Source organism: Lepus europaeus, unplaced genomic scaffold, assembly GCF_033115175.1.
Source record: "Lepus europaeus isolate LE1 unplaced genomic scaffold, mLepTim1.pri SCAFFOLD_573, whole genome shotgun sequence".
Taxonomy (NCBI): Eukaryota; Metazoa; Chordata; class Mammalia; order Lagomorpha; family Leporidae; genus Lepus; species Lepus europaeus.
The window spans coordinates 1-12410 of NW_026909453.1; the positions used below are offsets into that span (position 1 = coordinate 1).

Consider the following 12410-nt stretch of genomic DNA (forward strand, 5'->3'; position numbering starts at 1 on the left):
TGCCCCTGCACACCAGCTGCAGCATCCATCACCGCAGAGGGCACTGGACAGGCGGAAACACTGGCACAGCAGAGCCCTGGGGAGAGGCCAGAGCCGCCTGGCAAGGAGCAGGGGCTACGCGAAGACGGCCAGGTGGAGAAAAGGCGAGGGGAAGCAGGTGTGGTGGCGGCGGCGTGCGCCCCGGACCAGCAGTGCTGCTCATCTAAGCCGGGCTGTAAACCACAGCCAGCCAGCCTCTCTAAGGAGTGGTGCTGTGACTCAGTTCAGCCCAGTGTACACAGTTAATCCACAAACAGCATCTGTAGTGCCGAGTGGCTGCAGAGTGCCAGGATTCCACACCACAACAGCTGAGGAAACAGGGACAAACCTTCCTGTGACTGAGCTAACGACGACGACAAAGGAAGAGTTCCTTTTACTCACTCAACAAATACTTTCTTTAAAAAAGGAAAAAAGCCAAGATGTGACCCAGTACTCAGAGGAGAGTTTTCCAAATAACAGTGGCAACACGGAGGCTGGTTCAGGTAAGACATCAGGAGTCAGGTCAGCTGTCAACATCAAATATGACCCTAACTTTCAGGTTCAGGGTCGAGCTCTATCACTGTTTGTGTTACGGACCAGGCACCGTGCAGACCTGTAGACCCTCAACCTCACTGAATCCTCAGAGAGCCCTGAGGCCAGTTTTACCACCGACGTAGAGAACACGAGCTGGCCCTGGCCAGCACTGCAGGTTGAGGTCAGTGCACCTGGACCCCCTCTCAGAAGGACAATGAGGCCACGCTCACCTTCCCCTCTTCTCTTGGGATGATGACGTTCTCGTAGCGATTCCGGCACTGTTTGGAAGAGCGGTAGATCCGGCTGCAGGAGTTGACGACATCGCTGACAAGATCCCAATTTGGGGTGTGGGCCGGTGACACAACTGTGAGGTTCAGAGGCAGCTCCAGCAACTGCTTTACGGCCTAGGGCGCCGGGTTGCAGAAAAAAAAGAGGTCAGTGCACTGGGAGCGAGAGGCCTTCCCTCAGCCAAAGGCTGTCTACAGGGTGACCCCACAGCTCGACACACCAAGGGCTACACCGCACACCTGCAGCAGGGCCCAGTCCTCGCCAATGAGCCACTCGGGACTGTCCTGCCCAGACTCAGCTGTGGGCTTGGCAAAAGTGGGCAGGGGCTTGGCAAACTGAGCCTGCTGTTTCAGCAGCAAGTTCTTCTTCTGCTCCTTGCCTTCTCGCCGAATCTTGAGCATGCCTGGTGCGGCTCGGTCAAACAGGGACCTTGGCGGGACCACGGCTTCTCCGTGCCGCTGCTTCTTCTTCCTGCCTGCAGCTGAACAGTAAGACACAGAACACAGGGAGTAAAAGGGGACAAGAAGGGCACAAGAAGCATGTGGGTAAGTGGGCTTGGAAAGCATCCATCAGAGGCAAAACCAACATTTTTGTTTCCTCACTGGGACAACAGAGGGCACACAGACAGACGGCAGATGGCCGCTCGGCCACAGCCAGACAGCAAAGTGACAACAGTTGAGGGCTCTATAGGAGGAAGGCGATGCTCTGGGCCCCTTGACGCCATGATGCCCACCTGAGGGGTCCGTCTTGTGCCGCTTGCGTTCCTTCCTCACATACACCGGGGGTAGCTTGGCTTCTGGGATGGGGGTGGTTTCGTACATGAGACACATAACCGAGTCAATGTAGATGTCACTGTCATCCTGAGGGGGAGTGGGTGGGGTCCAGAGCTGTGTGGAGAGGAGAGTTCAGTGAGACAGGGAGAGGCAGGGAGCCGCTCGCTCAGACACAGCAGGAGGGCTGCTTACCGGCATCACCTCAGTCTGCCCGTCGGCATCCTCGCAGACGTACTCCTGCAGGAAACACAGGTGTGCTTTAAGTGGGGCGAAGTCTTAGCTTCCTGCTGTAAGCTTCAAATTATTGTCACACATGGGTCTTCCAAGTAAGTCTGGCCAACGTGAGCACTAAAACACTTACAAACATGCTTTTTAGAGCTGCAATGCAATTGAGAAGCCACCAAGTATGCAAATCCCTAACAAAGTGACACCCACCAAGAAATACATGCTTTGGAACATAAATTATGGGGGCCAGCAATGTGGCACACAGTGGGTTAAGCTGTCACCTGCAATGCCAGTGTCCCATGTGGGCACCAGTTTTGGGTCCCAGCTGCTCCACTTCTAATCCAGCTCCCTGCTAATGCGCCAGGGAAAGCAGTGGAAGATGGCCCAAGTCCTTGGACCCCTGCACCCACACAGGAGTTTCTGGCTCCTGGCTTCAGCTTAACCCAGTCTTAGCCACTGCAGCCATCTGGAGCGTGAACCCGCAGATGGGAGAGCGCCTGCTCACATGCTCTCTCTCTAACTGCCTCTCAAGTCAATAAGTAAATCTTAAAAATAACAACAAACAGGCCGGCGCCGTGCCTTAACAGGCTAATCCTCCACCTTGCGGCACCGGCACACCGGGTTCTAGTCCTGGTTGGGGCTCTGGATTCTATCCCGGTTGCCCCTCTTCCAGGCCAGCTCTCTGCTATGGCCCAGGAAGGCAGTGGAGGATGGCCCAAGTCCCTGGGCCCTGCACCCACATGGGAGACCAGGAGAAGCACCTGGCTCCTGCCTTCGGATCAGCGAGATGCGCCGGCCGCAGCAGCCATTGGAGGGTGAACCAACGGCAAAAAGGAAGACCCTTCTCTCTGTCTCTCTCTCTCACTATCTACTCTGCCTGTCAAAAAATAAAATAAAAATAAAAAAAATAAAAAAAGCAAGGGATATTAAAAACAAAACAAAACAACAACAACAAACAAACGTGAATTTGGTTGTTTTGACAGGAGAATAAAAATTCCTGGGCATTTTCTCGAGAAGATGCATGGAGGGTTGAACAAGCCGCCCCCAGCTGAACAACTGGGCCTGAGGCAGGGGTGCAGGCCCGCTCCGTACCATGCTGTAGGCGTCCTCTCTGGTGTAGGTGAGGAGCTCGGCCTCCTCCTGCTCCAGCTGCAGCTGGGCCTCTCTGTCCTGCTGTGCCTTCATGTTCCGGGACTCCCACTCCCTCACCGACGCCATGACTGCATCCTGGCAAGCAGAGCGGCAGGAGCAGCAAGTTCACAAGCAGAAAAAGCAGTGCCCACCCCCAGACACCTCTCCCTGCTGTCTTCTCCCCCGGGCACCGACCCTGAAACGCAGTGGTGTCTTGTGTCTCAGTGTTGGACACTGGTCCCCTCTCCTGTCAGCCCAGACAGAACACCCTCTTACTAAGCTGCTCTGAATCAAACACAAAGAACCAATGTGAACCGTAAGCTGCACAGCTGCCAAGGGTCTTTCCCATCTTGCACTGCTTCTCCTCCAGGAGGCTGGGGTTCTGCTACTTTAATGAAGTCACATTTACTTCAAACTAAATTCAACACTGAAAATTTGAGATTCTTCATGTTAAACTGACCAAAAATAGACTCACTTACCCCACTACTTCTCTGTTTTTCTTGCTCGAAGGAAGTATGGAAAAATTCCAGGTAATTCAAGGCGTATTTTTCAATAGGTGTAAGCTGCTCCAGAAAAGTGTTTTAAATTGGGTCAGTAGCAAGTTACTAAAGGTCAAGTTCCTTACATCTTGAATTTAAAGAGTGACTGTTCTCATAAAAAGGTGAAGTTTATTTAAAAAGGAGAAACCCCCATACCTGCTCCATAAAGTCAGCCAGCTCCTCCAGCTGTGATGGCCCGTCCTCCACCAGCAGGTCGCCCGAGTCTGACAACAGGGCGTCGGCATCCAACCCAGGCACCACAGCCTCGCTGGCTTTCTGTGCATCTTCCTCCAAACACTCGATGCTCTTGAGGGCCTAAAGAAAGCCTCTGGATTTAGAAACTGGGATATATGTTTTAAATTGAGGCATTCTGAAACAGCCATTCTTCAAATAGTTAGAGCAGATGCCTCCACCATGGTCCCCACATCCACTGGGCAAGTGCCTCACTTCTGAGGTCTATGCATCCATGTGGATGGAGAGGTACTGGGCCTAGAGGAAGTGAGTGTAAGAAGCCTTCCAATGGCGAGTACCGTGGTGCAGCCGTTAGGCACAGTTTGGAACACCTGCATCCCACATCGGAGTGCCTGGTTCAAGCCCCAGTTACTTTGCTTCTACTTAAGCATCCCACTAACAGGAAGGCAGCAGGTGAGGATTCAAGCACCTGGGTCCCTGATATCCACATGGAAGATCTGGATGGGGCGTTCTAGGCTCTTGGTGCAGGCCTGATCCATACCTGACTGCTACATGGATTTGGGGAGTGAAGCAGCAGATGGATGATCAATCTCTGTGCAACCCCCACCCCCATTTAGATAGATAAAGGGATATACGTACAGATGCATATATATAGATAGCTCTGCTTCTCAAATAAGGAAAAATAAACAAACATAAACCTTCCAGGCCTTCCCAAACCAACAATCACATTGGATAGGCAAGCCCCAAGGAAGGCAAAGCAGGCCAACTCACCAACATGCAAGGTGGGACAAAAAGGGCTGGTGGAGCTCCCAGACTCCATGAACAAAGAAGGGCTACTTGGTTTCATCTCACACCTGACACCCATCCCTAGCAACAGCTCTGACCAACGACAGCAAGATGGAGGCTACTGTCCACAGCACAACCAGGAAAGGAACAGCCCAACAGTACAGCAAAAGCAAGTCCACAAAGAAACACACACAGATGGCTTCAGTACAGTTTGGGACCTGCAGACTCCAGTGAGGATGGAGCACTGTCACCTGTCAGGACCTCCAGCAGCACACGCCTGGCTGCTGCTCCTGGATGCACACAGACACTCCTATCTGAGGTGGGCGTGCAGCTGTTAGTTAAAAGACATAAACTGAAAATATACAACCTGTTCCTAAGGCAATCTGGCAAACCTATCTCACACATAAGAAACTATTTCCAGAGAGATGATCTAAGTATTAAAAAAGAAAAATATCTAGAAGAAAATGAAGGGGAGGGGAGGGAAGGGAAGGGAAGGAAGAAAGAAAATGCACCTGGCTGAATTTTTGTGACATGTCTTCCTTTCTCTGTGTGTTCACACTTCGACAGAAACTTCTCTTCAAACCACTCCCAGGTACAACCCATGGGCAAGCACAGCCAGGCTTGCAGAAACCCAGCAGGCAGGCAGGCAGGCAGGCAGGCAGAGGCACAGGCACAGAGCACAAGTGCGTTTGCTGAAGAGCAGCCTGTAACTTTCGTGGGGGGATCAAGCCAGTGAAAGCAGCCCCTTCTCCCATCACATCCATCAGCTCCATCAACTGCACCTTAAGAGACTCCACCATTGCCCACCTGTCCCACACACCATACTCACCTGCATGTCTACTTTCGGGCTCTTAACCCATCCCCAGGCTGCCCACTATAATCCAGTCTAAAGTCAGGAGCCAGGGGACACTGGTTAAGGAACGCCAGAGCGTACCACAGCCAACTCAAACCGTGCATGGCTTCCCATCGCACTCCCACCCAGCTGCAGTGGTGCCCCGGCTCTACTGGCTCTGTATCCACAACACGACACTCTAGGACGCACCCTGCTCCCATTCGCAGCCTAGCCTTTCCATCTTCTTACATGAATAAATTATTTTACTCACTCACTTAGTTCTGTTTCTCTCTATACAAGAGTATAAGCTGCGTGGAAAGTGGAATTTTCATCTTCTCAACACTACGCTCCAACTGCCAAGGAAGAGCCTGACACAAGCAAAGCACTCGGCTTCAGAGGAGCCTGCGCTGACCCAGCTGCTGCCCACAACAGAGACAGCGTGGGAACATCTGCAGGACTCACTGTTAAGGACCACACACACACTCAGGTATCACACACATTCTCATGCCATGACATGTCACTCCTGACTCACACAAACACCTTACACAGACATGTCACACATACACACACAATCTTAGGCCCTACACTGCTCTTCCAGGTTACCTGTGAAATCTTTAACAGTAATTAAAAGGCTACTCTAGAAAAGAACCTACTGCATTACTGAATCTTTCTCAACCTCATGCTTACCTTACCTTTTTTTTTTAAAAAAAGATTTATTTTATTTATTTGAAAGACAGAGTTACAGAGAGGTACAGACAGAGAGAGAGGTCTTTCATCCGCTGATTCACTCCCCAGATGGCTGCAATGGCTGGAGCTCCGCCAATCTGAAGCCAGGAGCCAGGAGCTTCTTCCAGGTCTCCCACGTGGGTGCAGGGGCCCAAGGACTTGGGCCATTCTCCACTACTATCCCAGGCCATAGCAGGGAGCTGGATCGGAAGTGGAGCAGCCAGGGCTAGAACCAGCACCCATATGGGATGCCGGCGCTTCAGGCCAGGGTTTTAACCTGCTGCACCACAGCGCTGGCCCCACCTTAACTATTTTTAAAATGTTTACTTCTTTGAAATTAGAGAGCACTCCTATCTGCAGATTCACTCCCTATATGCCCATCACAGCTGGGGCTGGACCAGGCCAAAACCAGAAGCCAGGAACTGGATTCAGGTCTCTCATGTGCATGGAAGGGACCTAAGTAGTTGAGCCATCACTTGCTGCCTCTCTGGGTACACATCAGCAGGAAACTAGAACTGGAGGCAGAGAAGGGATTAAAACCAGGCACTCCTCTATGGAATGTGGGCATTCCAGCGTCTAACCACCATGACAAATGTGTGCTCTCCATGACCTATTTTTTAAACACCATGAGGTAATCTAGAGCTCCTGGTATAGAACAGGTACAGGAAGTCTTTGTGTAAGAGAAATTATACAAATTTCTGGAAGAAGCATATGAGATAAAGCCTTGTGGCTGTCATCTGAGCAGGAGGCCAGGTCCGGCAAGGCTTCTTCGCTGTGAGCTCCCAAACACTGTGCTGTGTGTCACAGCTTCCCCGCTGCTCAACAGTCAGGGCTTAGAAGTGGAGGGGGAGGTGACAACACGCTGTGGAGAGCGAGGAGGCAGGGTGGGAGGGCTGCACGGTCTGGCACTGAGGCTTCCACAGCAGAGCCAAGCAACAGCAATACCAGTGTCAGCACACACCGCTGACACAAGGTAGGGTCTGTGAGACCCCGAGCCACAGGAGAGGACATAACCAGAGTGAAGGAAACCAGCCCTGCAGCTGAGTGCCCATCTCATGGACAGGGACGTCCCTTGGGGAACGCCGTGAGGCCTCCCAGAGGACCTGGGAACCCAAGGCTGGGGCCACAGGGAGCAGGAGTGAAATGAGAGAAGTGGCCCAGACTACACTATGTGCACGCACCAACACTGTCACAGAGGTCGTCATGTGATGGTGTGAAATCTCCTAGTGCCCAAGTTAGTACAGTAAAGTATTTCCTGAAAGCCAAAACTGCAGGTATCCAGTGGAACCAGTGCTCAGGAGATAATCAACGTGCTATTTCCACACCAAGTCCCCACCACGGTTCCGATATACCTGACACAAGCCAGCCATATTCAGAGAGCTCAGTATCTGTACTGTTCTGAGCAGGTAAAGCTAAGACAGCTGACTACTGTGGGGCCAGGCAGGTACGGGAGGGTGGGGGGGTGGGACATGGACAGAGGTACAGGGTCGGGGGGCAGTGCAGGCTGGCAGGGAAATGCAATATGGCTCAGAAAGCTCTGATGAAAACTATGTCAACCCTGAGCCTGGGTCATGCGCTCTCACGTGTTTTCAAGAAGCCTTGTGACAGAAAGGGCAGAGGGAAGGGGGCTGGCAGCTGAGGAAGAATGAGGCAGACGTGGGCACTGAATGCCCCAGGCCACCATGAGCATCATCTGGAGTCGGAGCGAGGTCAGGCAAGCAGGATGACAGCTCCCAGTCCAGTAAACTCCTTGGGGAAGGCCAGCGTATTCTCACCTCTATGAAAGGTCTTGCAATCTTGGGAGCAATGTTGTCTGTTACGGAAGGTTCCTGAGAGAGCACGACAAACTCCTCAGCTTTCACAGGGAAGCCGGCATCATCCATGGGGGAGTAGACCTCAAACAGCTCCTGGATGGTGCGCTGCACACAGAAATGTGCATTATTTTTCATAGCAAAGACACGATTTTATTCCTGAGAACCACGGGACCCTGTCAGCTAAGAGTCCTCATCACCAGGCATCCAAACCATGGCTTCCCGTGTCACCACACAGGCTGTCCACAAACAGAGAGTACCTGTGTAAGGAATGCCATGGAGTAGTCGTTCCCCTGAGCAGCTACCTCTCGGATCAAATCTTTAGTTCCATTTTTCAACAATTTCTCTTCAATGGAATTTCCACTCACAAGCCTGTGAACGAAATACAGACACACACAGAGTGACAGTTCAGCCACCTGGAAACATGAAAGACGACCAGGGATCAGATGCACACAGTGGCTGGGGAACCAATACGCACTGCTGTCCCTCAGTATGCCCCGACCCCTGGAGGGATTCTGATTAATGTGTCTGTGGCCATCTTTGCCTTAGAAGCTCCAGTGGCTATCCAAAATTATCCAAAATCTTAGGGGATTAACAGACTCAGTAAGGTAAGCATTCACGCGCTGTGCTGCAGCAAGTTAAGCCACTGCCTGCAGCACCAGCATCCCATGTGAGCACCAGATCGAGTCCCGGCTGCTCCACTTCCAACTGAGCTCCCTGCCAATGCACCTGGGAAAGCAGAACATGGCCCAAGTGCTGTCTCACACCACCCTCTTCTTGCCACCCAGTCTGGAAGTGCTACCCCTCGGTCCTTCCAGACTTATCTCACACATCTTTGGCTCTGACCACACGGGCAGAGTAGCCACTTCCCTGGCTGTGTCCAGCACTGTCAGGAGATGTCTCGTTCTCATTACTACAGGCATTTTCATCTCTGTATCTCCTGCCTCCTGCAGGTGCTCAGTGACGACTCTGAGCTGCAGATGCTGCCTCCACTGGACAGAAGTGGAGCTCAGGCACAAGGCTGGCGATGAGGAAGGGCCCTAACACGTGCACACTCACCCACATGCCAGGACTTGCCCAGGAGGCCTGCTTGCTTATAAAATGCTCATGTTCAAATCAAGGAAGCATCAACAATTCCAATACTATGGTCTTCATAGAGAAGAACAAATGGAATTTTTCCAGAAAATTTCAAATCAAAGGAACCTAGGGGTCAGCGTTGTGGCACAATGGATTAAGCCACTACCTGTGACACCTGCAAAGCATATGAGCACAAGTTCAAGTCCCAGTTGCTCCACTTCAAATCCAGCTCCTTGCCAATGGCCTGGGAAAACAGCAAAGATGGCCTAAGTGCTTGGGCCCCTGCCACCATGTAGGAGACCTGGATAGAGTTCAGATCATTGCAGCCATTTGGAGTGTGAACCAGCAGACAGAGATCTCTCTCTTGCCCTCTCACTATGTAACTTTCATTTCAAATAAATAAATCCTTTTAAAGAGGAGGGGGCAGGGGGTAGGGAGGCCAGTGGTGTGGCACAGTGGCTAAAACCACTGTCTGCGACACAGGCATCCCATAAGAACACCGGTTCAAGTCCTGGCTGTTCCACTTCCAATCCAGCTCTCTGGTATGGCCTGAGAAAGCAGCAAAGGATGGCCCAAGCCCTGGGGCCCTGCACTCACATGCGGGACCTGGAGGAAGCTCCAGACTCCTGGCTTTGGATTGGCCCAGTGCCGCTGTTGTGGCCATTTGGGGAGTGAACCCAGCAGATGGAAGACCTCTCTCTCTTTGCCTCTTTATAACTCTGCCTTCCAAATAGATAAATAAATCTTTTAAATAAGGGGGGGTGGGGGGAGGCCTTAAATAAAAATAGACAAAAAGAACAGAAGAAGTAAGAACCCAGAAGTGTAGAAAAGAACTAAATCCTAATAAAGAAGAAAGAGCCATCAAACAGAAGGGAGGAACAGCTTCATGAGCACAGTCCCTGCGTCTGGGAGGAATTCCATGGATCAGGCAATGCAACCTGCCTGCTCCCTCTCCGCACATGGACTCCTCTCACACAACTCTGCACACGCTCACCACACATCCCTGCACACACTCACCACACACATCCCTGCACACGCTCACCACACACAGCTCCCTGCACACGCTCACCACACAACTCTGCACACACTCACCACACACATCTCTCTCTGAGCATGCACTCATAAACAATCTGATCATACAAGAGTGCAAAGAAGAAAATAGAAGTTCTGCCAGGATGACCACTCTGAGATAACCATTACAATGTTGTCACGATACCACCCACCTGTTTTGTTTTTGTTTTTTTTTTTAAATTTTTGACAGGCAGAGTGGACAGTAGAGGGAGACAGAGAGAAAGGTCTTCCTTTTGCCATTGGTTCACCCTCCAATGGCCGCCACGGCTGGCGCACTGCAGCCGGCGCACCACGCTGTTCCGAAGGCAGGAGCCAGTTGCTTATCCTGGTCTCCCATGGGGTGCAGGGCCCAAGAACTTGGGCCATCCTCCACTGCACTCCCGGGCCACAGCAGAGAGCTGGCCTGGAAGAGTGGCAACCGGGACAGAATCCGGCGCCCCGACCGGGACTAGAACCTGGTGTGCCGGCGCCACTAGGCGGAGGATTAGCCTGTTGAGCCACGGCGCCGGCCCACCCACCTGTTTTAGTTCACAAACATCTGAAAGATGCCACACCCCGTTTGATGCCTCACATTTACGTGGGCAGGCTTTTCTGCCATAATGGATTTTCACCGTGGAGATAGCACGTCCATGTTAAAAGCCGGTGGTGTGTCTCCCTGTGTGCTGACTGCACTCTGGCAGTGCATTACAGAAATCCCTCCAAAGGCGTCCTTCCCTCCTGGCTGCTACACACCAGCAGTGTTGTCACTTCCCCACGGCAGATAACCCCAGTTCCTGCTTTGAACCACACGCACAAAACTGCCAACACACACTAGTCTCTGGCCGTGGATGTACTGAGGACAACAGGCAGGTGTCATTTTAACTTCCAGAAGGTTCCAAATGCTTACAAAGAGTCTGAACCAATCCCTGTGGGCCTTGCCCAGGGCTGGTGGGCAGGTGCAGCTCCCCTCGCTGTTGTGCTGTCTGCTGAAGTGTTTGTCACACATTAAATGGGCACCTCTTTCTCAAGACCACAGTGAGTTAACGTAGTTCTTCATGCTTGTTTGCCACTTGGAATTCACTATTCATATTCACATTTTCCCTCTTTTTTAAGATTTATTTCACTCATATAGGATGCTGGTGCTGCAGGTGGAAGCTTCACCCTCTATGCCACAGTGCCAGCCTCCATCCCTCCTTATATGTTTAAAAATATTGAGAGGCAGAGACACAGAGAGGACAAAGAGTCCCCATCTACTGGTTCACTTCCCAACTGCCTGCAACAGCTGAGGCTGGGCCAAGCTGAAGCCAAGAGCTGAGAATTCAATCCAGGTCTCCCATGTGAGTAGTAGGAACTCAACTACTGAGCCATCACCTGCTGCCTCCCAGGTGTGTATTAGCAGGTGACAGAAAGCTGGAGTGTTGGAGTCAGGACCAGGAGTTAGAGCTGAACCCAGGTACTTCAATATGGGAGGTGGGCATCTGAACCACAAAGGCTGAACACCTGCCCTGTATCTTACATTGAAGACTGCCCTCCATCCAACTGAACTGTATGACACTCACAAGGAAGCCATGCTCCAACCCACCTTCTCATTGGTGGGCGGCAAGGCATATATCCCTATTTATCACACAAACCACCCTCTCATTGAAAATGTTTGTGTCCCAAGCGCTCCACCTCCAATCCAGCTCCCTGCTGACATGACAGCCTGTGAAAAGCAGGAAGATGGCCCAAGTGTTTGGGCCCCTGCTACCCATGTGGGAGACCTGGATGAAGTTCCTGGTTTTAGCCTGGCACAGCCCTGGACACTGTGGTCATCTGGGGACTGATCCAGCAGATGGAAGATCTCTCTCTGTTCCTCTGTATCTCGCTCTAACTCTGACTTTCAAATAAATAAATAATAGATCTTTTGAAAAAATAAAGTTGTAGGACCAACACTGAGGCATAGCAGGTCATGCTGCCACCTGTGACACCATATGGGTGCCAGTTTGTGTCCTGGCTGCTCCACTTCTGATCCAACTCCTTTCTAATGGCCTGGGAAAGCAGCAGCTTTTCCACTTTTTGACGACCCATGTGTTTGGGCCCCTGAACCCACATGAGAGACCTGGAGGAAGCTCCTGGCTCCTGGCTTCAGCCTGGCCCAGCACTGGCTGTTGCTGCCATTTGAGGAATCAACCAGTAGATGGAAGATCTTTCTGTCTTTCCCTCTCTATAACCCTTTCAAAATAAAATAAATAAATCTTATTTATTTGAAAGGCAGAGCCAGAGAGAGAGAGAGGGAAAGAGAAACAGAGAGAGAGAATCTTCCAACCACCATAACTCCCCAAATGGCTGCAATGGCTGAAGCTGCACCAATCCGCAGCCAGGAGCCAGGAGCTTCTCCCAGGTCTCCCACGTGGGTGCAGGGGTCCAAGGACTTGGGCCATCTTCCACT

The 12410-nt window shown here is 51.7% G+C and overlaps 1 protein-coding gene across 1 annotated transcript in view; it reads right to left on the bottom strand.

Moving 5' to 3' along the window:
* Positions 1-665: 665 nt before the first annotated feature.
* Positions 666-12410, bottom strand: part of LOC133755581 (E1A-binding protein p400-like) — a gene marked incomplete at its 5' end in the record, with an annotated part of 50217 nt that continues 38472 nt past the window's right edge. The window contains 9 exons of the mRNA XM_062185666.1: positions 666-956; positions 1080-1321; positions 1574-1727; positions 1806-1850; positions 2931-3065; positions 3449-3532; positions 3665-3823; positions 7820-7963; positions 8116-8227. Coding sequence (XP_062041650.1) covers positions 756-956; positions 1080-1321; positions 1574-1727; positions 1806-1850; positions 2931-3065; positions 3449-3532; positions 3665-3823; positions 7820-7963; positions 8116-8227 — 1276 coding nt within the window. The remainder of the gene's footprint in view (positions 957-1079; positions 1322-1573; positions 1728-1805; positions 1851-2930; positions 3066-3448; positions 3533-3664; positions 3824-7819; positions 7964-8115; positions 8228-12410) is intronic.